Below are 25,530 nucleotides of genomic sequence, written 5' to 3'. Positions count from 1 at the left end.
CCTTTTTCCGCATTGTTTTGAAATAACGAGTAGCGTCTAAAATGGGGAGCTTTCATGTGAATATAGCAGTCACAGAAACAGACTCCAGTAGAAGGAAGATGCAGCACTGTGGTATTCTCCTGGTTACTTTCCCATCATTATGCTCATCGGTCAAATTTTAATTCAGGTAGAGTTCCCGCGCCTCTTTTGAGCTCTTCTCTCATGTGTGTTACAAATGTGGCATGTATGCCTTCTGCCATGTAAAAAAAACCCAGAGTTATTACCAAAGTGCTAGCACTATCCTTGGGTGGTCATCATTCCCACCCCAGCTTCACAGATGGGGCCAGTGAACAGTTAAGCCTCCTAAACAGATCGAGACAGTAAGTTAGCAGGAATCTTTCTGATTTAAAACTCGGAATTCTTATGTCCAGTCTATGACAGAGCGTGACCTTTCAGTTACAGACAGCAGCCATTGCCTAACTTCTGGAAAAAAAAAATCCCCGAAGACTAATTGTTAAAGCAGTTCCTGGTCCATGAGCTGTGGAGAATTCATAGCTCAGAGAGTCTGTCATGCAGCCATTCCATTTCCCTATAAAGGATTTGTTTTTGAAGCTATGCTGTCATCGTTCTGTAAAATTATTGGCAAACTAATTTTTAGCAGAGTGATTTGGCTCCTTTCCCCAGCTATCATAACTCAGAACTACGTGCTGCATTTTATTCACCTTAACGGAATAAATATTGCCAGTTTAATAACTTTTTTCCGTCCACAAATTGCGTTATGATTTATAGCTACAAATAAAATTGTACAATGTAAAATAATGACCTTTTAGTTTTAATCAGACTGTCTACCTTTAAACCTATATTTAAGGCTAAGTTATAACATAGATTTGTGTTTAATGTATTTTATCACTTACCCTTTAGAGTGGGATTTGCCAATATTATAAATGCTTTCATATACTGAACATCAAGGGAAATCAAAACAATTTGGCCAAAATTATCACTAGCCATCTATAGGGTCAAGAAGCCTGCCCTTGAGCTGGCTGTAGTCTCAACAGGCACACGGGAGTGCAGGGTGCTGGCACAGTGGTGTTGCACGGTGTCGTCGTGGCTTTCTCTCCGGACCAGTCTTGGCCAGGATGCTAACTGCTCCAGCACAGCCCAAGAGCTCTTCCCCCGAGTTTTATCCTGAGCCATTTGAAGTACTAAGCTTTTACAAAGGTGCCCTGATTCAGCTACTTTTGCACCGCAATAAACCAATTCCTTACAGGCTGAACTTGCGTCTTTGGATGTATCAGGACAACAGAAGATCCTGTGAACCAAAGGAAACAGACGGCAACCTCTTGTTTCAGATATTCTCCTACTGATAAAAAGTATTTTATCTCTGGAAAATAGAAGATCTACCAGTGATACCTTTCTAATAGCCTTAATTTCTGGTGAGAGTAACTGTCATAAATGGAAAATTACAGAGCTGAAAGTTCACTGGCAAAGTAGGTGCTGGAGTTGAACCTGCTTCTTTTTGAAGGAGGTTGGCTCATCTGGGACACAGTTTTTAAGGAGAAGCACAGAGCTCCACCACTGGGATGCACAGGGGCTTTCATGTGTGACTTTGTAGGGGAAGCACCTCAGCTATCGTTCAACTGCTGTTCACTGACACACATGAACTGTCTCCCATGGGTGATCAGAAAGACCACACAATTGTCCATTTTCAATTACACAGCATCCCAGCAGCAGCAACAGCTGTTTACATGGAAAAACTGCATTACACGCTTCTCTGCAGGAGGTTATGCAGGACAGTAAGGCTCAGTCCACCTCCTTCTGCCAAAGACCTCCTCTAAGATAGATCGAGGAGAGGAGAGAGGAGAGAGGAGAGAGGAGAGAGGAGAGAGGAGAGAGGAGAGAGGAGAGGAGAGGAGAGGAGAGGAGAGGAGAGGAGAGGAGAGGAGAGGAGAGGAGAGGAGAGGAGAGGAGAGGCACCTACTCTGTCAAGTTGTTGTCTTCCCATGCCCTGACCAGCAGAACTTCACCACCACCTCACGGGGAATCCTTTGAAGCAGCATTGCTGCACTTGTGGTCCATGGATCTGACAGTCAATAAAACAGCAGAAAATGGTCTACAAACTACTACTTCCAGCCACTGTCTGCACTTCCAGGAAGAGACAGCTGATATCCAGGAGGCATCACCAATATTAATCAAAACGTTCATCATTTTGAAAGAAGGAAGGGAGAAAGGGAGGGAAAGAGTCTGCCTAAATACAAAGAACTTCAGTTACTTCTCTCTTCTACTCCCTTCTTGCCCCAGTCATCAAAGAATGGTCACATACAATATAATCCTTTTCATAGTAACAGTAATAATAAAACTAGATGCATCTTCCATTTAAGAGACTCAGGAACACTGCTACAAAAGGATTAGCTGAGTATGGCCCTGTAAAGCAGCCAGGAAACAGCAGTACTTCAGAAGGGGGTTCGGAGCATGCGCCTCCTGGAACAGTACACTAATACGGCACTTTTTAAGCCATCTTTGCTCCCTCAGGTGTAGGTTTGCCCAAGCCAATTTTGGATGCAACTCTAACTTCTTGTAATGCAGTTCATCAGGTGAAAAAAGAAAACATCCAGTATCACATTCCCTATGGACCATCAACAAGAGTCCTGTGCAGCCCAGTGGGAGGAAGACTTGCTCTAAAATCAAATCCTTTCTTTCAGCTTCAAGTGAAGCTAAGAACGGCAGACAAAAGGACCCGTTCTTGGTACCTGGGATAGGTACAGAGCCATGCCCTATGGCCTGTGGGTGTGGATGGCAGCTGGGGACAATGATAAAGGTCCAAACCTGATCCCATACTTTCCTTCTTGACACTGGTTGCAGCAGAAGTCTGAGCGGACATTATGCAAATAACTAATAGGGATGTTTCGTTCCAGTGCATTAAGCTTAGTGACCGAAGAAGAGGACTGCAACATTAATGGAAAAGTAATAGTCCATGTATTTCTACCATTACAATCCACAGTAGCGGGAAGCAATAACTTAAACTCAAAACATTAAGACTGTGTGAAATAAGAAAAGCCAAAGTCTCGTGATTTAATTGCTGTCTTTTGCTAAACACAAACTGGAATAATCTGAAACCAGAAATTCGTATCTTCCATTCAAGATAAAATTCCTCTCACTTTTTCACAGACCTTTGTTTCGTAAGGCCAAATTCTTTAAAAATCACTTTACCAGACCATCACCCTTCTTTCAGGAAAATGTATCAAATCCCCATCCCTAGAGCACTCAGCAAGAAGACCCTCCTGCGATGAGAACACAGGGAAGCGGGGAATTTCGAACCCAGTAGTTCGAGACTGCTTATCTGCCTTGAAAATTATTGTAATCTTTTTCTGATTAGGTCTGCACTAAGAAAGCTTCTCCACAATAATTACATCCATATACTACATCGGCAACGATCTGCCTTGCTCACAGACAAACTTTCGCTGGTAGTCTAGCTTAGCATATCTGCTTGAGTAACATGAGCTCATCCTGACAGCATGCCGATGTCCACCATGTGAGCTCTCGCTGGAGCAGCTCTTCTGATGAAGATCATTCACCATCACTTTCAGGACTCACATAGCTAGGCTGACACATGTTTGTAAAGTATGAAAATAACATTTGCAAGTCCTGGTGCAGATCATTTTGAAGTGAAAGAACATATTTTTTAACAACTGTATTTTTTTCTCCATCTGGGCTTGCAACTTTATGACCTGCTCTTGCAATGTGCTTAGCATCTTCTTGGATCTGTCACGCTTATGACAGGTAGCGTGGGTACTCGTGCAGGTGAGACAAAGTGGAGTTGGCACAGAGAAAACTGAATAGTAACAGGAGAGTTTTCAGCAGAACATCCGTACTGCTGTCTTCTATAATTACACCACGTAACAGAAAGACAGAGTCCTTCCACATACAGTACAAGATCTGAATTTCCAGCCTCTGCTTTTCTGAGTTCTCAACTCTTCACAGGGACAGCTATTGTGGGAGTTCCAATACTGTGTTTTTCTGCCCCGGGTTGTGTCATTACAGGTGGAAGAAGTGCTCCCTGCACCTGCTGCACAGATACTGTTCAGATACATCTCCTTGTGGTTTTTAGCCTGTGTATTTTTCATAATGAACAATGCAATAAACACGGAGTGTTTGCAGTGTTAAATCATGTTCCCAAAGGGAGTAGTTTGTATAACAAGATAAAATTATCACATTATAATAACTAAATATGCATCAGTCTAAAGCATGCTTCAATTAATCATCAAAAGTTTGCACCGCCTCTTTAGGTCTTAATTAAGCAGAATGTTTGGGGTTTTTTTTTCCTTTGAAACCAGTGTGAAGGAGCTGCAGAAAATTGTTCCTCTTAAACCCAATGAGCAGCAGTTTACACTAATCGATCTTATATGGAGCCATAATTTGGAGAGGTGGGGGGAAGAGAAGGAAGGCAATGAGTACAATAGAGTAAATCCATCATGTACAGCTCTGTCCCTTTATCTAAGAAAACCAGCATGGCCTACAGTGTTTAGCAGGATGATCCTAATATCCTTACAATTCTGGAGTTAAATCCTGATCAGTTTACTAACTTTTAGGCTGCAGCATTCTACTAATACCGTTTTGAACTAACTGATATATATTTTCAATTTTAACTCCAGTTTCAAGAATTTGGGAGAAACTAAATGCAGCTACAGCTCTAATCCTGCAGATTATGATGATCCATGGGCAGGTACTCCAAAACCTTACTTTCCACATTTCCTTGCAAGAAATTCAGCAGGAGATACTCAACTCTTCCGGCAAAAAGAAAATATCACTCCTGAAGGTGCCCAACCGCAGTACCGAAGAAGTCCTGTTGTGCAGAAGGAAGACCTGGAGGGCACAGGGTTTGGGACTGACATCTCAAAGGATACGTCCCCTGGACTGAGTGAGCCTGTGTGAAACCTGTACCTCGGCTGTGGTTGTATCTGCGATCTGATACAGAACATATTTTGGCACCCCAACCCTCTTCAGTGTCTTCCCACCACCCATCTCTTCTCGGCATGAGTTTCCTTCCACCACACCTATCAGAAGCCATGTCTCCCCACTACTGCTTTCTTCTGTTTTCCTCTCTTTCTCTCTTTGCTGCGTCCCACCCCCTCACACAGGCAGTTTGGATCCCAGTTTTTTTGGGGGGGAGCTAGAATAGCCCTTGAACCCCATGCTGGGAACTGCACTCAATCCACTGGCATACATCTTTAAGTATTTTAGCTGCTTTCACCACTACTTTTTAATGAAAAGCTGCAAAACTTCCTTTTTAAAGACATTAGAGCTTAACTTGACTCTAGCATCTGCAGCATTAACAATAAGGGCTCACTGTTTCCACTGGAACCTGCCAGGATTTCAGAATGGTTAATTCTGAGTTACCCGCCCACCACTCCTGAAACCCCAGCTTGCCATTGAAGAAAACCAAGTCGCATGTATTCAGATTTTTCATCCCCAAGCAGTTCCTGAGGTTGATTATCCCAAGCAAGGCAGAAGCAACATTACAGTCATTTTTCTTACATCCAAGATGCTTTATCTGACTAATCTCAAACTAAAAAATGAACAAACAAAACTCCTGAGACATTGCTGCAGATCCCCTTGTGATAGCACTTAAGTGCTGATCCTCTAAATAGATGGAGTGTGTGACAAACTTAAGGTACAAAAAGTACCTTGGAAAAAGTAATTACGAGAGGAAGATTAAAAAATAGGGCTGACAATAGAAAGCTTGCTGCAACCATCGCTATGGAAATACCTCAGGGGCTCTACAACGCGTTTCCTTTTAAGGACCAGCCTCTTGAAGTTCACCACTCTGCCAATAAAGCAAAGTGTCCCAGCTCCTTTTAAAAAATCATTTTGGGGAACCACGGCTTGCCTACGTTTTCTATGCATGAGTTGAGGCACATTCTCATGCATAGTTCAGTAAGGACTGAATGCACAACACAAATAAAAGCTGGCATTTAGGCAGGTTTTAAACATGCAAACAAAAAAGCACCTATTTCAGCTAATAGGGGGGGAACTCCCTGTGTATTTTGAATATATGCTATTAAAGCACACACGTGGACTTTGTGATTTTCTTTTTAGCACAAAGGAAACACTTGGCCCTCCACAGAGAGCAAAAGACATCAACAGCGGGCTAGATGGGGCAGGCATCCTGGCAACCATTGGCATTTTAAAACCCAGGCACTAATAACCCTACGATCAGTGTAAATTAGATGATGTTGCAAACTGAAAACAAGAGAAAGAATTTGAAGAGTAGTGACTATAGGATTTGTTGCAGTGGTCTTTATTAGAGAGCTAAACCTTCACTTAGAGAAATTGTAATGCTGTTCAGCAACTGGAATAAGATTCAGAAAATACTGAAGCAGGATCCAGAGTGTAGTAAAATGAAAGTCTCCTCAATATATAGACTTAATTAGATCTGATAATATGGTCTTTATTTAAGGAAAACTGCCACTGGGTTCTGCCTGGAATCAGACTTCTTGGTAATGCAGTCATAGAACCAATTCCTCGGTGAATTTAGACAGATGATCTTGGAATTCATTTTTACTGCCCTGCTAACTACTATTTAAAACATCTTTTATGCTTCCAGATTCCTCCAATACAATTTAAATATTGAGAACGGTTGCAGCGGGCAGTTTCAGACTGTTCGTAGGGCAGAGACTCTGCTTAATCCCACATATTGCACCAAGTTACTCATGCACTTATATTTACAAAAAAATCCCGTAAACTTTAATTCTAAAGTTATGTTAAGCTATAACACAGAAAATGACTCGTTCCTTTCTATAACATACCTAATTACTCACATTAGTATTTCAATATGACATTTTCTTGCCAACTTAGGTCACGGGCCTATTTTACAAGGTAGTCAGCACTGGAAATCCTTCTGCTCCTCCTTCAAGACATTTTGCCTCACCAGATACAGTTTCTCCAGCCCGTTCTTCCTTCACTTTCACGCGTTTCTGATAACTTTTGGTACAACCCCAATCATTATAATTTGGAAATCACTGAACCAAACGTTATGTAGAGACACTGATCTGCGGGTTGGAGGATTTAAATCCCGTTTCTTTTCCCAAATGTACTCATTATCTTGTGAAAACCCTGGGAGGGAGCATTATTTTTCCCTTGTACTTCTTTCCCCTGCGGAAAGCTCAGTCAGCTGCGCGGTATCGTACTCTCTGCCTCCCCTTCCACCGCATCCCTTGACAGGGATCTCCCCTCGCAGCACAGCATGGCAGGGAGCCAGTTCTTGTTTGGGATGCTTAGAACAACAGATGCACTCTGCACATCGCTTGTATGCAGAAGGAGGCAGGAAAGGGAAGGGGTTTGCTCAAAGGCTAGACCAAATGACCAAAGTCTAGCCTTTGACCCATGCTCAAAGGCTAGACCAACCAGCAGTTGTACCTCACCTACCGAGGCACTGCTGTGGGGATCACAAGAGAAAGTAAACCAAAGCGCACTCTTAAAAAAACGGGGAAACTGAGACACCATAGCCTCCAGCAGGTGCCAGGGGAAGGAGGCAGCATGTTCTTGCTTGTATTGAAAGAATTTTTTGCATTCTTCTTTGACTAGTCTTGATTTTAGCCTTCCTTCATCCCATGTAACAACAGCCGTCCAAACTTGTCTGAGCGAAAGGGCAGAGTCACCCTAAGCGCCCTCTCAGATTTATTCTATCACTGAGGGCTGCAGAATAACAGTTAGGAAGTTTGCACGCTGCATACTACGGCCATATACCCTGCATAACTGTGGCAGGATTTTTATTTCTAGATCGTTCCTGGCTATTGCACTTCTGTTCCTTGCTATTTCTATGTAATTTTTAAATTGAAAAAAATACTTTCTTCACATTGCTGTGTAGAAAATAATAATCTTCTAACACCAAGCAGAACTAATCTTAGTATCAGTTTGTTGCAATGGGTTGTACTCAAGACTAACCTGAGTATCACTCAGAACCTGCTGCCAGCACTGAACGTAGCTTGCTGGGCAAGAAGGATGGTTATCAGCCACAAGGAGACTTACACCAGCTCTCTGGAGGCTGCACTGACTTCTTATTTGCTTCCAGATGCAGGTGGGATGGCTGACGTTGACTGATAAAGTCCCATTTGATTTGGGCACTGCCTGAGTGTGGTCCATCTGCCTGGTGGTACAGATCAGCAGAGTGGTCTTGCAAATAGTCTCCAGATCTGAGTAACTGGCACCCTTCTTGTAGAGGCTTCCCATGACTGGATTTAGTATCCTCCACTGACATGCCATAACCTGAGTCTGTAGACGGTCAGTGCACCACATAGGGCCCGTGCATTTAACTCAGCCTTTTTCAGGTGTAATTCCGGGGTACAGCAAGGAGAGAGTGCTTTTATTGGAGCTGTTTATATTTGGTCAGATAGCAGTCTAATGTTTTCCAGGATTGTATAAGCAAATTTTTACCCAATATTTCATTTGACTGAAACAGAAAGCTGAACAGCTTGGAGATAGAATTTTAGTCAGACTGCTCAAAATTATTTGGTTTTCAAAAGAAAAAAAACACTTTACTGTAAAATAAGCATGAGAGCAAAAATGTTAATTTTGTTAACTGTTCAAGGTTTTAGCCTGTTCATACAAAATATGAATGCAGATAGGACACTGTTCAGTTTTCCAGCAAGCTCAAGGAAGACCTAATCTGCTGAAATCTTCAGTGACTGCTTCCTAGACATAGTTCAGGATCAGTACTCCTTCCTCCTCCTTCTCGAGCTGGTAGCTGTTTCCTGATACCAAGAATCATATCAGCCTCCCTGGAAATCCTGTTTCCCTTGGCTTCCTGACTCTGTCTTCCCCCAGTGCTTTTTCTACCTCTGCAATTGCTACATCAGTGCACATTGCAGAGTATCCTTCCTATTTCTCCCTTCAGGCTTCTGTGAGCATCCCCCATGCTCTGCTCTTTCTCTTCTCCCTTTTATCTGTATAGAATCTTATTTGCAAAAATTATTCAACTAGTAATTCATTGTGACTGTTTCTTGGATCTGCTTATCCTCTCCAGACCATTGCTCTCCTGTCCAAATGAATACCTCAGCCTGTCTCTCTGCCACTTCTTTACTGGTGCTGACCCTTCAGTTCAAGATCAATACGGCAAGAATTAAAGTCGTAATAATTTCTCCCTGAGTGCTCACTCCATATTATTTGCTCAATAACGGTGGACCGCACCATCATCTTTCCTGTCCTTCAGGTTCATGATTTAGATATCATTTTCATCTGTGGGCACTCTCTTTTGAGCTATATTTAAATCTTGTAGATTTTTCTCCTGTACAATACCTAAAAGCTTTCCCCATCCATCCATAAAGTCTGGACTCATCCCGATTCTCAGCATTTCAGTCACTACAGTGCATCACTACCTGGTTTTCTCTCTGGCCTGTAATGTAACCTTGTCCTATGCGCGTCCACTCAAAATGTGCTGCAAAGATCCCTTTGTCTGCCCAGCATTTTAACCTTGAAGCTTTCTCTTGGACTCTTTCTGCCTCTCCCTCCTGTCCCCTTTCTTCATTTATTAACTCAAACAAAAGTAAGCTGCTCCTGTTCTCGTGGCAGGTCAGTCATAGCCTGTCTCTCCCCCATGTTGAAAATGTCAACTTTCAGCTGTAGCAATTAATGATGTGAGTCTTTTTCATTTGCCTGCTCAACCCAAAGAAGCACCTTTGTGCTGTTTCCAAAGTCGTCCCTTGTGCTTGTGAGGGGCTCCGAGAAAACACCCCCAGAGTTACTCTTGTCTGGCTTTGTATCACTCTGAAGTTTTCTGCTTTGATGTAGTGCCCACAAAATGGTGTCAAAGTGCAGTGCCAAGACCACTGCCTTGCACGCTGGCTCTCCTGGCTCCTTTGTACTCCCTTTTCTACTTGTATTCACCAGTTGTTTCTTGCCAGGCTCTTTGGGGTGATCATGACTAGGGCACCTACGCCCTAAGATAAAACAAAACAATTACTACCGATGCTTATTGCAAATCCCACAAAGGTTGTGGTTCTCCTCCCCCTCCGGTCCTCCCAGACTTTGCTCTCTAAAACAAAGGTGAGATAAATATGCTCATCTGCTCAGAAGTCATGGTAATCTAGCGCTCATTACTGATCATGGGATAAAGTCAGAGGAGGCAGAGATTACGCGTTCATATCCCCTATGCAAGTAAAACAATGATATTCATTATGAATTAATGAATTAAAAACCTAAAGCTGGAAAATACTTATGAAAAGCCTTCTCTGCACGTTACCCTTAGTGGTACATTTGAACATGGGATCACACGTGGTAGGTGGATGGGCAAAGAACAGAAGGCAGTTGACTTGGCCACGGTTCCCCCGTATCCACTTAACTACCGTTGCAGTAATTTGTTTTTCTACTTCATAGTTCCATCTCCTCCTGCTTGTTTGATGTCATAAAAATCCAGCAACTGTGGCAGTTTGCACAATGCATGTTATAGCCTTGTGTTCCTGTACCACAAATTCAGCATTCTGGATTCATTCATGACTCAGATTGGAGGAGAAAATAGCTTGGGATGGCACAAGCCCTTGATTAAAGCTTTAGGGCCAAATCAACAACAGCTGAGGATCCAGCCCATATGGCCTGAGATCTTTAGCTGTGTAAAGGCTGCAGGAATGGGCCCAAATAGCTTTGGTAATTAGCAAATATCGTATAAAATAGATGAAAAGTCTTTGGCAGGGAATGCATATTGAGTAACATTTGAAAATTATTCATCACATATTAGTATACTTCTTTAGAGATAAAACTCAATGGCATAAAAATAACTTGGGAGGGGCAACTGTAGTCTATCACATGACTGTCAACAGGCAAACACTTTCTTGGACTGATCGGTATTTTACAGTTACCTTTAGTCAAAGGGCAGAGGGCAGAGGTGACCATCTAACACCTGGGACCTGATCCTACAAGCTGTTCTGCCTCTGCAGAAGCATCCTCACACCTGGTGGGGACTCTTTAGCCAAGCTGCCTCCCTGTGTGCAGAGAGCTACCATTCTTGGGTAGGTATTGCAGGTCACCCTGTACTCCTCAGTGCCTCGGTCACCCAAGAGCACCCAGAGCAACACCCAGGGACATCCATGGAAGCAGGACTGAGCCTGCTCCTAGCTAAATTCACCAATTATTGCACTGTGTACAGCAGTAAACAATAACACAGCAATTAATCACCCGGGTGTAGCCGTAAGAGTTACTTTCACAGATTATGGTAAGCAGCATGCAGTGTGGAATAAATCATTTTTCATGCAAACTCTGAGGAATGGCATGTTATAAAATCACTCCTGATAAAAATCTAATGAAAATGTAAAACATCTCAGTGCAGTCTCCTGGGTAGAGTCAAGATCATATTAAACCCTCAAGAGAAAACGGTCAGGGATTTCAATGAGAATCAAGAGACGGTTTTCCCAGGATGAGCTTGTTAACCTGATATAAAGACATGATATTGATTTGATGGCTTTGCCTCTTTCGCTGTTTCCTTCGCAGAGCCTATTTTTAATTTAATCATCTTCCAGTAATTTATTTAAAGGCTTTATTCATCAGAACAAAATCTTTTTTTTTTTCTAAAAGCAGATATTGTTGAAGTGCTGAGAGTATAATCCAGCACGCAGGGTGTCACAAGCAGCACAAGTCTGTTGTCATTGCATTTGCAGAAGTTTTTCAAGAATACTAACGAATAAAGTTACTCTACCACTCCGTTGTAAAGTTCCCTGCGACTGGTTTTTAAACATTTTGAAATCAGTCCTCTTACTAAGATGTCATAATCTAGCAATCTCGGGATATGTCAGTGACAGTAACCATTTTTAAATGTTCATTAGGATTTACCTGCTGGTGGCTTTATGAAAGGTGGTGGAATTAATGGGACAATAATAGGTACATTCCCGTGATCCTTCGACCCTGCTGGTGAGTCTGAAAGTCCGTTTCCTGTGGCAAGCCCTGGGTAGCTTGGGTTTATATTGTACGGTGAAATAACACTGTCCTCAGGTAATTTTGGTTTTGGCAAGGAATTTTCTGTAAAACACAAAGAACACGTTGTACAGTATGACAAATATATTTCTTAAATGCCCCTACATACTTTCAACAATCTGTTCATTAAATTACCCTAATACAAGAAGAGTGCACAAACCCCCCGATACTTTTCCTTTTAAAAAATGGATACTTTCCAGCATTCTTCAGAAATGCTCCATTTTTTTAAATCAAACTCACACTTTCTTTTTTTCAAAAGGTGGTATTATTTTGTCATGCATATCCTTAGTATGCCCGATTTAATCAATGACACCCTATTCCTGTCCTTTACTTCTACTGTTTGCATGGTGATTCACACTCAGTGTACTGTGACTTCACCAATGCAAGAAGCATAAACTGAAAAATAAAAGAATTCCTAATTCTCTGTCAATAATACGAGTAGTAGTAATGGAAAAGATTCAAAGAAAGGAACAAAATATTGAAATTATAGGAAAGTGTGCATGAAATGATGACAGTTGTTATTATTATAATTCTTTAATCCCAAATCACCTCAGGATTCTTATTCGTAGGACTTTCTCTAATGCACCTCAGTTAGCTATGGGGCAGGCCTTAATTCTTATTATTCCCTCTCCTCCCATCTCTCAGAAAAAGAAACACACTTTTTTCCCCTCCTATAGACTGCATACACCAGAAATTTCTACCTGTCACAGGTATTTGACATCTTTGGTACATAAAACATATGATTTGTATCATGTGTCTATAAAAAAAGTACATCACAAATTTCATCAGGCATAGACCAGAGCCACAAATCATTCAATAAAAGATCCATTTATTAAAACATAAATAAATGAATCGCATTACTACACAGGAACAAGTTTCTTCAAAGGTGGCTTAATGACATTGCATTTTCAATGAAAAATAAGTATTGATCACCAATGTCACTACAGAACTAACAAGCTGCAAACATTCAATTTTAACACGATTAGGTTGTTTCACCTTACCTCTAATTTTTCCACCTTTTTTTTAGCCATCTCTCCTTCAGAACTGGTCTCTCTGGTATCAGTACTCACTGCAGCTCTCACTGAATACAGTGCTGCTGCTGGCCATCAGAAAGAAAACCCAAACGCTGCTGGCCACAAACGCAGTGAAAAGTGGCAGTCCAAGAGCATAAAAGCTGCTGCAATTTCCTCTCTTTACCTCACCTTTGAGGAACTCTTGTTGGATAAGTCAAGCTGCAGCAATTTCCTACTCCTCTCTTCACTCTGATGACAAGTCCCTCCCCATCCCTGGCGACTGAGGAGTCAGAAGGCAGCAACCGAACGGCTGAACAAACAGAGTGGATCCCATCCTTCACATTTTGAATCACGAAGATCCAGCACTGTCCCAAACAAATTCCATCCCTGGAGAATTTCTAGAGCACTTGCAGAAGACAGTATAGTACAAACATGGATGAGGAGCCTTTTGTGAACATTCACGTTCGTTCCTACACGCGTTGTGAATATTCCAGCTCAAAATCTTTCAGCATTTTAAAAAGCCATAGGCCAAAAAGCCTTAGTTTTGAAAGCAAAAGGGTTCCTTAAAGACACACTGCTAAGAAAGTGCTCTCCCTCTTCTTTCTAGTTGTGAGCAATTTATTGGTACCACAGGTACATGACTTTCAACTGACTCACAAAAGGTATTATTTGTAAAGATATATTAGTAAGTGCCTACTAACAGCAATTTTGTTAAGTGATTTCCCTCGTACCCTATTGGCTTCCCCGTACTAGAAGGCACCTTCCAATATTTTTATGTAAACCAACAAGGAAGCAAGCAGCAGAACACGCTTCCCAATCCACGCCCATTCAGACAGGTTGAGATGTTAATCCTTCTTTGCATGAACACAGAAACATGAAGTCTCATTACCTTTGAGAACAGAAATGTGCTGGCGGCTTTCCCCGTCTGCCGAGTAGTTCCTGAATTCAATATCTTCTCCATCTTTCAGTTCAACCTTATCATAACCATACCAGCCAAGGAGCTCATTCATAGTGTTTTCTGCAAAGTTCTGAAAGAGAAAAATTACCTACTTATTTATGTAATCAATAACCATTTGGAAGGAAGGGAGGACTGCATAAATCGAACCGTATCTGTGCAACACGGGGAAGTGTCAGGTTTGGCCCACCTCCTCAAAGACTAATGTTCGTTTCATAAGTCAAGTGCATAAAGTGTAATGCATTTAAATCTCCAACTGGCACATGTAATTATGACAGAGACTCATACATCTGTAATTTAAAGAAAATGAAAAGGAGAGTTATTTATGACTTTTGCTCTGGCATTCAATGTCAGAAATATTTTAACATACATTCGTCACACAAACTTGTCTGTGTTGCCATAAAATATTTAAGACTGCAGCAAGAGAATAACAGAAAACCAGGATTTTTTTCAAACGGCAGTTAATCAATTTTACTGCGCTACAGTCTTTTCAGCTGGAGCAGGTCACTGACACAATTACAGTTCCTTGAGGTGCCCATGAACCAAATCAAATAAAATCACAGCGAAGACGTTTTTCCTCAGACTTATAAGCCCTTGCACAGTCAAAGCACTTAAAAACTCTTCACCATGAAAGCATTTTACCATAATGTTTTATACAAACATTTCTTATATTTGTTTAAGAAAACCTTTCTCAGTTTTGCCATATTCATTTTCAAACTGATTTGCAAGCAGCCGTGTGGTTACATTTTATGTTCTGTATGGAAATGCAAAATATGGAACATGACTGTCATAACTCTCAAATTCTATTAAAAACACGTCCTCTAGGTCATGTGGCAAAAATATTTCTGTAGAAAACACTCATTACCGGGCCAGGAGATTTAGTGGAGTAAGTTAAGAAATCTGCAGCCAGGCAACAAAGCTTTCTGAAACCAAATAGTGCCATGGAGCTCTACGGCTTACGGATTTAGGAAACTACCAAAGGAAACCAGCTATGAATTACTGCGACGGCAAAGATCAGTTTAAAGTAGTATGACAACTATAAAATGAAATGAAAAAGCCACACACAAGGCCTTTCTATTTAGCCTCCGCATTTTTTTTATTATCAACCTTTTAAAACAAATTCCAAACTTCATTTTCCTGTAAGATCTTGACATCTAAAATAATGCTCCTGATAAGCACCGTCTCCCAGGACTCTGGCTACCAGCAAAGGAATAAGGAGAATACAACACCAATTCAAAACAAATGGTACGTGTCAAATTTGCAGGTTGCTAGATTTTGTCTAGTAACCGCTCTAGCTTAATTTTTGAGTGGGAGCAAGTCTAATGATAGAACACAGCAATCCTCTAGTCATTTAAATAAATAAATAAAATTAATCAGATGATAATCGCTTCTGAATTCAAAGCTACAGCAGGCACTCTGCCCTAGAACGTCGGAGCGCTGCACTGCTCCTGGCTCATCCATCACACCAGATTGCATAGGTGTTCCTGTCACTCAAGGAGCACTGTAAAGCAGCTACAAGCAATCAACACAAGCAATTTGTACTCTTCCAGGAGGATCATCTGTGCAATTGGGCTACGAACACACACTTCAGGAAAAGAAAAACCAAAACAAAAACCCACAGCAGACCCCTGGAGCATCAATTTCCTTCTGGTTTTTCCCCCCTTTCGTTTTCACTTGACCTCCTGCTGGAAGTCTCGATTCCATGGCTGTCCTGTGCAGCCCCGAATTGCCGGAAAGTATCGCATCGTTCCACCTCTGCCTCTAGTGTCAGCATTGAAAGTACGACAGCCCATTACGTCTGAACTATGTCACTACTACAGTTTGCAACAAGTACAATGCAGCGTAATGTGGCTAACACCTACGGTCATGTCTAAAATATATATTTAAACCCTTATTTGAATGATGCGGCGTTGCAAGTGTTTTAAATACTAGCAAAAATGGGAAATTTTTCTGAAGTTTTTTTTGTTTGGTTTTTAGCTTTTTAGAAAACTTCTCTCTCAGAGCTGAAAGTCCCAATGCACTAACCCTGTCTGTATCCCATGGGAATCCAACAACGAAATGACCTGGAGACCGGGAGTGAAACCTCGCCACTGCAGCTCACCCAGAATGACCTGAAGGGTCATTGAATGGAGGCCCGAAGGCAAGCTCTGCCAGCTTCCCTTGCTTTGCTAAATTTCAACTATGGAGACACAGCCCTAGAGACTAATCTAGCAAGGTAGAGACCAACTGACAAAGTCTTCCTGACTTAAACCCCATGCAACCAAATTAACTGAGTAGCTCTAAACTTGCCTCCTGTGGATGCTTTGTGTTTTATTTGCACTGTTGATCAACTCGGGCAATGAAGTAATTTCTAATTACTTGTCAAGGAATATGTAAGCAAGGCTGTATATATGTTTATTTTTTCCTGGAAATTCATACATGTATACGTCTCTTCAGAATCTAGTCAAAGTGATGGTTGGGTTTGTAATAGCACAAAGTTTAAGTACCTTTCAAGTCTCATTTTTACTATCCACGATGAGTGATGCACAAAAATGAACACTCATAATGACAAAAAATACAGCTGATTTTTATTTTACCCACCATAGAGACTTGACTCTTAAAAAAAAAAAAAAAATCACTGGGGTCTTTCCTACTAACTTCAATGAAAGTACAATGAGGTCGCATATTAGCAGTAACAAAAGTAAGCACCTTTTTAACACTGTGATTTCTCAACAAGGATGCTTGGATTAAAAAAAAAAAAAATTAAGCCATTCTCCTTCATAATTTATCTCACCTATTACAATGATGCTTATCACTCTTAATACTATTCTCTCAGTGGCTAACAGCCAGGGCTTCATTACACAGCACTTTATACACAGCAAACCAAGAGGACGATCCCATCCTTAGCAAGCTGGTAGTCAAAGCTGAGAAATGTTTTCTTCCACGCTAACTCTCTTGCATCAATGGGCATCCACAGAACTAAGACATCACTTTCCCTCAGACTCCTGACTACAATACCCATTTGCAGCAATGTCCAGCATCCTGTCAGTCGAGATGATGGTCACACAGGTCACGTCCTTGCAGAAGCCACTGCTCTGAAGCTGACCACTATTATTTCATTGTTTCCATGTATTCTCCCTTCTTCCATTTCAATGGTAGGCCCAATCTACGTGGATTCAAGATACGGTAACAAGATGGGATTTGTAAAGACCAGTGTGGTGGCAATAGTCAACACACATATGATGAGATGAGACAAGACAATTTTTCTCTGTGTGAATGCGGGGGGGGGGGGGGGGGGGGAAGAGCCAAAAAAGCCCAGTTCTTGATGAAGTTAAGGAAAGGAAGCAAGCCAATTAATACACAACCTGTACATGCAGAGCAGAACCTCACTGAAAGATGTACAAGCTTCAAAGGCTTAGTGAAAGGAAGGGTGATGATTGTAACGACAGTGCTTGAGAAAAGCAAGAATGTGGGACCCGAGGTTGGAGCAGGAGAGCAGAAGCAGCAGTGAGGAAGCAGGCTAGACAGGAACCCGCTGAGCTGAGAGATGATGGACCTGCCAAAGCCCAGGGAGAAGGAGATGTGAAGACGAGTGTGGATGACCAGATCTAGGATGTGCAAGCAGCTGCAATTCCAAGCTTTTGCAGGAACAGGACAGCGGAGGCACTGCACTAGTCCATGCCTACTTTCAGACTCATTCCCCAAAAGGACATGGAGGGCCTGCAGGATGGAGGCTGCCACCCCAACCCCACAGCCCTGCCAGAGGGCTGGGATGATGTGAAAGACCAGCACGCCAGGGAGAACCTTGCCCATCATCAGTAAAATCCCAAGTCAGCAATCCCACCGCTAAGCTGCGACCCTTGAGACCAGAGCAAATCCCACTGAACCCAAAGGGAGCCCTGCAGGGGTCTGTGGATTTCATCGCAAAATTACAGCACGGAAGCTAACTTCGCCCTGCCGGGGAGGCAAGGCTCGGTCCCCTGCAGGGAAACCAAGAGACCAAGCCCCGGTGCCGCTCACAGCGTGGGCCAGCGTCAGAGCTGAGAAGATGAGCACAGAAATCCTGCCCCGCGTCCTTCTGTGCTCACACCGCCATGCCGCGCTCGGCCTCTTGTGCATGCACCAAGCAGCCGGGCTCCCGAGGCTGCGGTGGAAACACCGATAACCGCTTCAGCTGCCAGCACACCCAGGCAGTCGGTTAACATCCCACCGGAGCCAAATCTCCTGCGCTCCTCTAGCTGACAGCGTGCCATCGCAGCTGCCTAACTGCCAGGGCATTCTCTACGGCTGCAGCACAACCAGCTCATCCCTGCCAAAGAAACTGGCCCAAAAATGCTCCAGTGACCCCAGTCACGCAACACTACCAACGCCCTCCCTTCCTAATAGACGGCAATTCTTTTTTTGCCCCCTGCTAAGTCCCGAACCACTTATCACCACTGCGGGGCAATGTGTAATTTGCATGTTTTAACTGTATGATTTCTCTATTCTTGTACTATACAGAAATATCCTCCCTCCTGGAAGAGCCAGGATAACTAACTATTATGCTCATTGGTATTTTGACTTGAATTTGCTTCCTATTCACGGGAAAGATGAAGAAGAGTGTGTTGACTCGCCAGACTGTGGTTTCTCTCCTTTGTGAGACTGACTTATACGCTAGGCAGTAAAAATATAATCACATTTATTCCCGCTTTAGGATTCATTTCATCGTAACAGTACACCTACAGCTTGATTTTTACATTGCAATGCATCATTTTCCCAAATCTTCGCTAATTAATACATTCTGAAGCTAAGCCATGCTTCTCTTTCCATCTTAGACCTCTTGCCTTTCCTCCTCTATGAACCTTATTCACAGGGGGCAAGGCCTGGATTCACCGAACGAGGCCTGGCAAACACGGAGGCAGGAAACACAGGGGAGAATGAGTCTGTCAGACTCATTTTCTTCTAGGTTTTACTGCTGAATGTTTATTTCAGATCTGGGAGGAAGCACAGTGGCTCCATTCCATTTCCTTGCCTGCATAACCCACTCAGTGCAGAGCCCCACAAATCCACTTTTCACTTTCACTGCACCGAGGAAATAAAAATGTTTCCATAGTCACAAGACGAACTTGGATTTTTTTTTTTTTACCAGCCCTCACTTTCTTTGCTTATTTATGTTGTCGCCATATTGAATTTTATAATTAGACCTTTATGCTATCAGAAGGCAAAATTTCTTGATCCTTTAATTTCTTTTGTCCTCCCACGGACACATTTGGTTCTGTAACACCCACTTTGTTTAGGGAAGCACTATTTCTGCAGCACGCAGGCAGGTGAGGCTCCCTGTGCGGACAACGCAACTCCCTTTTGCAGCCATCCCACAAAACTCCTTCCACGCAGACTCCGCAAAAAAACCCTCCACCTCGGTCTCCTGAAATAGTACAATTGATAAAGTCTGTCTGCTCTTCCACTTTCCCAAAGACATTTTTTGCTTTTCAGGGGAGAAGGGAGGAGTTTCCTTGGAATCTTCTGAGCGCTCCGAGCGATCTGGCTCGCTCCAGGCGCAGCGCTGCTATGCCTGCTTCACTGCTTTCCTCCTTCTGACAGTAGTACTTTTAAATGCCAAACGGGGAATATTAAAACACTAAACTGAAAGATCTTCTGATGAGTTTACTATTAAACTATAACAGATGGGGCTGTCTTAAGCTCTAGGCATCAGGAACAAAGCCCAATTTTAGATACAAATTAGTTATTGAGAATATTTATAGATGGTAAACTCCTTGAGCACATGGAGCAGCCCTGTGAAATTACAGCGCAAATCAACTGCTCGCCTTTCAACTGCCAGAGACACGCGGATACATTGCCGTGTTCGTTCAGGAGAACTTCCCATGCAATCCAGTACTGGATGAAACTTCCTTTCACAACACCGCGGAGCACCCAGGAGCAGCCCTGCTGCCTGGCAGCGGGATGGCAAATGGAAGGAGGCTGAGGAGGGGTGGATGGGGAAGCCATCACCGAGCCTGGATGAGTGCTTTCATCAATTAAACCGTAAAAAATATTTTAGTCTTAAAATAGTATCGGGTTCCCTGCTTACGATAGCTTTGGATCTATTAGGTGTTCTGTTATCCACCAGCGAGTGAGAAATGGCACTGCACTGAATGAGGTGAACAATGCTACCTCTGGAAATAAAAATGGAAAGTATCATCTGAAGGAGGAAGGGGGACAAAAGAAAAAAATAACTAGAAAAAAGAAAGAGAGGCTGTGAAGGTCACAGCGAAACAAAACAGCTCCTCCTGAATATATTTTTCATTGAAATGTAATATCAGAAAGCTGTGCAGAGTCATGTACTTTTTGCACACAACATTGTATCAAATTAAAATTTCTTATAACCATCATGTACGTTAGGTTAGCGATAACAAAAATGTAACTTAATCTCTGGCATAAGGAAAGAGCAAGCAACCTCAATATCCACCCAGTCATGTTAAAACTGAGCTGTGACACTACTGTTGGAAGACACCAAACCAAGCAGTTAGGTGTTGTGATCCTTCTCGAGTAAATATCTGGCTGTATCAAACAGCAAATCTTGAAGGAAGTCTCTGTGATGAGGTAATTTTATTGCTCATTCATAGTGCCCTGCATTTGCCGTACTTAAAATAGACACTTGTACCAATGGCCTTTTTATTACCCGAAGGGGGGGGGGGGGGGAGAAAAAAATCACATATACACCAGTCCTTTTTATTTCTGCTAGCAAAGGGAGGCAATTCGATCCAACGTGGGCTGAAACCTGAGTAGGTCACTGTACACCATGATAAAATTCCCTAATCCCTGAGCCAAATTTCCCTGAGGGGGCCCTCCTACTTCTCCTTCACTTTCCAAGCTGACTTTTCCATTCCCTCTCTCGTCTTTTCCTCCCCTTCATCTCTTTCATTTCCCCTACCTTAAAGCCTTGATATCTGATCTGCTGCTGATACTCGGGTTACAGTTTTTACAGCTTAGGCTGTCTATTGCTGTATACATTCCTTTCTTTCTGCTCTGCCGTGATTACTTACCAGAGCTTATTTTACACTGGTCCAGATGAAAGCAGTTCAGATGAAGGGAAACAGTCAGCCTGTTTGAACATTACAGATATGAACCTACACAAGGGCACATTGTGTTCCCTCTGTCATTTCGCTGCAAACATTTTGCACAGTGTAACCAATTTGTTACATTATTGTATGCCTCGGGTTTATGAAGAACAACTAGACATCTTGATTCGTCAGTAAAGAAAAAGAGTAAACGATCGCCACAGGATTTTAACTTTCTCAACAAGTCAAAAATTCAAACCACTTTTTTTTTTTTTTCCCCTCTCCCCTCTCTTTCCCCTTCTTGGAAGATAGCAGCCAACCGTCCTACTAAAAATGCAGTCTCCCAGCACAGCATATATAGCGTAGTTTACACTGAAAGGTGGCCTGTGTTTTGTGAAAGGTTCTGCCATCAGCTACCTCACTCTCGACCAGAAATCACATCGGTTCAAAATGCCGTTTCTACCCGCCTTTAATTTTTAAGTCAGCTGAAATCTTGAGGTTTCTAACCTTAAGCAGCTACCCATGATTAAAAAAGAGAAACTCTCTACACGAAGGCTAACGCCAGTGCTTAATACCAAAGCATTAGTTTAAAATTGTGTAATTTTTCTCCTTCACACAATGTTGTTTTTGTTTCTTCCTCACCCTTTCAGACAAACATCTGTTATACTGTAGAAGAACAACTATCTCCCAAACCGCTGAGTGTGCCTGCAGCCAAAGTAAACAAAACAAACCCAGAGGATCCAGCACAGTCAGCCTTTATATCCAGCCAGGATAACATTTCACATGTTTTGATTAAAATTAGCTAATTTGTAATTCTAGAACCTATGAAACTTAAAAGCTGCAATCCATATAGATCGCATTAGGTGATGCTCTAAGGGGCCAATGCCCTATACTACAGACCTCCGCAGTCCTCCAAACTATGTGGGATTACCATGAGCAATGACTCTTACTCTCCGGTGCCTGCACAGAGCCCTCTCCGAAAATAGGATGTGTCATATATCTCGTAAAGAATAATACCGCTCCTCGGGACTTGAAACTAGTACGGTTTGTTTCCAAAGAGATGCACCGACACGTTCGTTCCCCTAATACTACTCTTGTCCACATTTCCAGTTGATGTTGCACGCAGAACTGTGTACACGCTCATTATGCAGGCAGCAGGAGCAAGAACGCCTGCCTTAGGCAGGAAAGGGCACCTAACCGAAATCAGTGGCGTGCAAAAGAGGGGAGAGGGGAGGGGATTGTGCATTCCCGTTTAATTTTACATGGGGAGATCAACGCTCTGGAAAGCAAAGGTATTTTCACTAGGCATCATGCATACTTATATCCTCGCCTATATAGTATACATACTACGCGAATGTGTGACATTTTCCAGGCAGTCCTCCGCTTACAATCAGCCTTTTAATAAATGACATATTCAAACTGAATGTCAGCAGCTTTATCTCATAACCAGACTATGCCGTTTTAGTCACTTTATCTGTGCATTAAACAACAACAAGTTCAGCTGAAGTCTCCCAATACGTTGTTCCCAACTTTGGGGAATTAAGAGACGTAAAACAAACAGACGCGGAACAGACATGGAAAAACAGGCGCAAAAAACAGAACAGCTCAAGCCTGGAGCAGCGACCTAACGATAAAAGAAGTCCCGAAATCACGTTTTTCCGCGACCGCAGCCCTCCTAACATCTGGAGCGGCCGCCTCAAGCGCTACCTCCAGAGCACAGCTGGGTTGGCACCGCTTCCTATCAGGCAGGACAGCCCTCCGGAGGGTAAATACACACTGCCATCGCAAGCAGCCCTCGGACAGCCGCCCTTCAGCAGCACCTCTGCCGCTGCGCTGAACTGCGGAGCGGAGCAGGTAAAGCAGAGAGGGAGGCGAGAGGGAGAAGGAGAGAACAGGGGGCTCCGCGCTCAAGTGCGGGAATGATGCGCGGCTCAGACCGTAACATTTCACTTTGACAATTTAATTACACAGTTGCAGCTGGCTACTGAAAAAGGAGAGAAATACGGTGTTTAAAAGAGGTCCCTTTCTTCCCTAACTTTGGGGCTTCCCAGCTACCTGAGGGGATGGCTAGAGAAAGAAAGGGAAAAAAAAAAAAGAAAAAAAAAAAAGGGCTCATCGCCGGCACCCAAGGAGCTTAAAAGCCCAAGGAAGGAGAGTTATTTTTAAAAAATAAATAAATCAAAGCTGGTCAATGAACAGGATTTGCAGCCTGTGAATTCGTCTCTGTTTTCAGCCCAGGAGGCGGAGTTGAGACACATTCAGTGCATCCTACAAAAAAAAAAAAATGACAAGAGATCCTTTCTTATTTCATTTCCATGCACGGAGGCGGGGGGGCGGGGGGGACCCCCGCTCCCTTCCCCATCACAGGCGCCTACCTTCATCTCCTCGTTGATCTCCCGCTTCACCGGGTGAGCCGGCTTCCTGCTCCTTTTATTTTCGGGAGGTCTCCCTTCTTTCTCCATTTCTGCCATTTTTTGCGCCTACTTGGTGGTGGAGATGAAATGGCTGCTGGTGCTCTGGGGGGGCCGGGAGGGGCGCGGGGGGGCGGCGGCGGCGGCTCTCAGTGGTGGCAGGCGGGGCCGCGGAGGGCCCGGGGGGAGCGCGGCGGCGGCGGCGGCGGCGGCGGCGGCGGGCGGGCGGGGGGCGCGGGCGGGCAGGGGCGCGGGTGCCCCGGCGAGTCAGCCATCTTCTGCCTCGCCGCCGGCCTGCATGGGAGCGGCGCGGCGCGGCGCGGCGGGGCGGCGGGGCGGGCGGGCGAGAGGCAGCGCGGAGCGAGCCGGCCCCGCGCCTGCTGTGGCGCTGCTGGCGGGCTGCCGCGGAGGGGGCGGCGGAGGGAAGGGGGAGGCCGGCCTCGGCCCGCCGGCGGGCGGGGCTTGCCGGCACCGAATCGGCCGCCGCTGCCCGCCATGGGAGCCGGCGGGGGGGCGCCGCGCCGAGCACCGGGCGGAGAGGGGCGGGGGGGAGGGGGCGGCGCGCCCCCGCCCACAGCCGGCATAGCGGGGGGGGGGCGGGGGCGTGTGTCCCCCACGCACACGCGGGGGCTCGGCCCGGCCTGCCCCCAGCGCCGGGGTGCCGCCGCCGGGCCCCCCTGCGTGGCCGGCCCGGCCCCCCGCGCTCCCTCCGGCGCCCGTCCCGTCCCGTCCCGTCCGTCCCGTCCCGTCCCCGCCGCAGTCAGACGGGGCTCTCCGCCGCGCCGAGCGTTGGCTGCTCCTGTTTTTCCCTTCATCTGCGCCTGGGAGGTGAGGATGAATGGTTTGGTGGGACGCGCTTCAGCGGCGAGGTGCTGGGTTACGGTACACACCGTGGGGGATACACTGATTATTTCTGGGTTGCGCTTTCCCGCTCCCTGGCAGTCCCTAATTACCCGAGACAATACAGTACAGTACGGGGGTGTCCATTGTTCCATTAGTCAAAATTGTAATTGTACGGGGTTTCTCGTTATGACTGTGGTACACCTTAAAATTATACATTTTGGGGAAAAAAAAACCCCGCAGTCGAAAGATAAACGGCGTTCCGTGTGGGTATGAGTAGGCTCTCCATAAAAATCTCTGTTTAGCCTGTCAAAGATAAGTTCGTTTTGCGTGCAACAATGTCTAATTTACATTCTCTGTTTCTGAAGCTTAAATCGCTGACATTTTTCAGTATGAAAAGTTGAGCACAACTCCTTTGCTCGTTTCGTGACTAAAATGAGCCTTGCTTGCCTGCTTCAGATGGCAGAGTGATTAGAGAGACGGAGCGCATTTTCCCCTGTGGCACTGAAAATAGGAAGAAACTGGGATTTTGCATGGTCTTAGCTGTTAGAGCAGCGAGCATCGAAAGGTGAGAGAGCAACCAGACCTCAGCCTGTAAAATCCTAGAGCCCATCCGCAGCGCTAAGGTCACGGCCGTTGTGAAGCGAAGGTGCTGCCACTCCCCTCGCTGCCTGAAAGAATCAGGCAGATGTTGGAAAAAAACAGATCTGATCGTTCGTTTTCGCAGAGCGGCAGGACCCCGCAGAGACCCTCGAGAAGGCTCTGCCGGCACCGAAGGAGCTGCGGGAGCCAGCTGCAGAGAGGGTCGTGCCGTGGGCTCGGTCCCTTCTGCGCACCCCAGGTCTGGCCTCAGACTCACCAGCAGCAAGCATGAGAAAGAACCAAGATTTGTTTTTTTCTTGCCTGGAATATTTTAAAATACAGTGAGTTCTGAAACTTGGGGAAACTAATTTGTGACTCCACAGGTAAGCTCCAATGGATGGTGTTTAACAGGGAGGTTTCCCTCCTTCTCTGCCCCACCACCGCCACCAGCAACCTCACCTCTGTTTTGGTCACTGTATTCTATTACAAATGAATTGGTACGCTTGAGCTCTCCTCAAGTACAAGAGATATTCCCAGAATCTCAATGTATTCTCTCACACGGTAGGGATAAAACAGGCAGTGCAAGGGGAAGTTGCTTATAAACACAATCTCATGTAGCCTCGGAGGTCTTTGAAACCTTTAGCTGGAAAAAGCAAGCCAACCTCAGACAACTATTCTGCTTCGAATCGCCACCACCTTGCTGATGCATGAAGTCACTCTAATGAAAAAGGCAAAATTAATTCTTGTATTGGGGACATATCACTAGCTTCTCTGTAGAG

At 44.3% G+C, this 25,530-nt stretch overlaps 1 protein-coding gene across 2 annotated transcripts in view; it reads right to left on the bottom strand.

The window, feature by feature from the left end:
• The window catches only part of SOBP (sine oculis binding protein homolog), a 116,478-nt gene extending 92,963 nt beyond the window's left edge, over positions 1-23,515 (bottom strand). The window contains exons 1-3 of one of the 2 annotated variants that reach the window (XM_072855608.1): positions 23,294-23,515; positions 13,837-13,975; positions 11,794-11,979 (exon numbers count right to left, since the gene is read on the bottom strand). In XM_072855608.1, the coding sequence (XP_072711709.1) occupies positions 11,794-11,979; positions 13,837-13,975; positions 23,294-23,389 (421 nt within the window). In that variant the 5' untranslated portion in view covers positions 23,390-23,515. The remainder of the gene's footprint in view (positions 1-11,793; positions 11,980-13,836; positions 13,976-23,293) is intronic. The other variant, XM_072855607.1, reaches the window with a different exon arrangement.
• Between the last annotated feature and the right edge of the window lie 2,015 nt (positions 23,516-25,530).

This window comes from Ciconia boyciana, chromosome 3 (genome assembly GCF_034638445.1).
Source record: "Ciconia boyciana chromosome 3, ASM3463844v1, whole genome shotgun sequence".
Classification (NCBI taxonomy): Eukaryota; Metazoa; Chordata; class Aves; order Ciconiiformes; family Ciconiidae; genus Ciconia; species Ciconia boyciana.
This window is presented reverse-complemented; position numbering and strand designations above follow the sequence as displayed.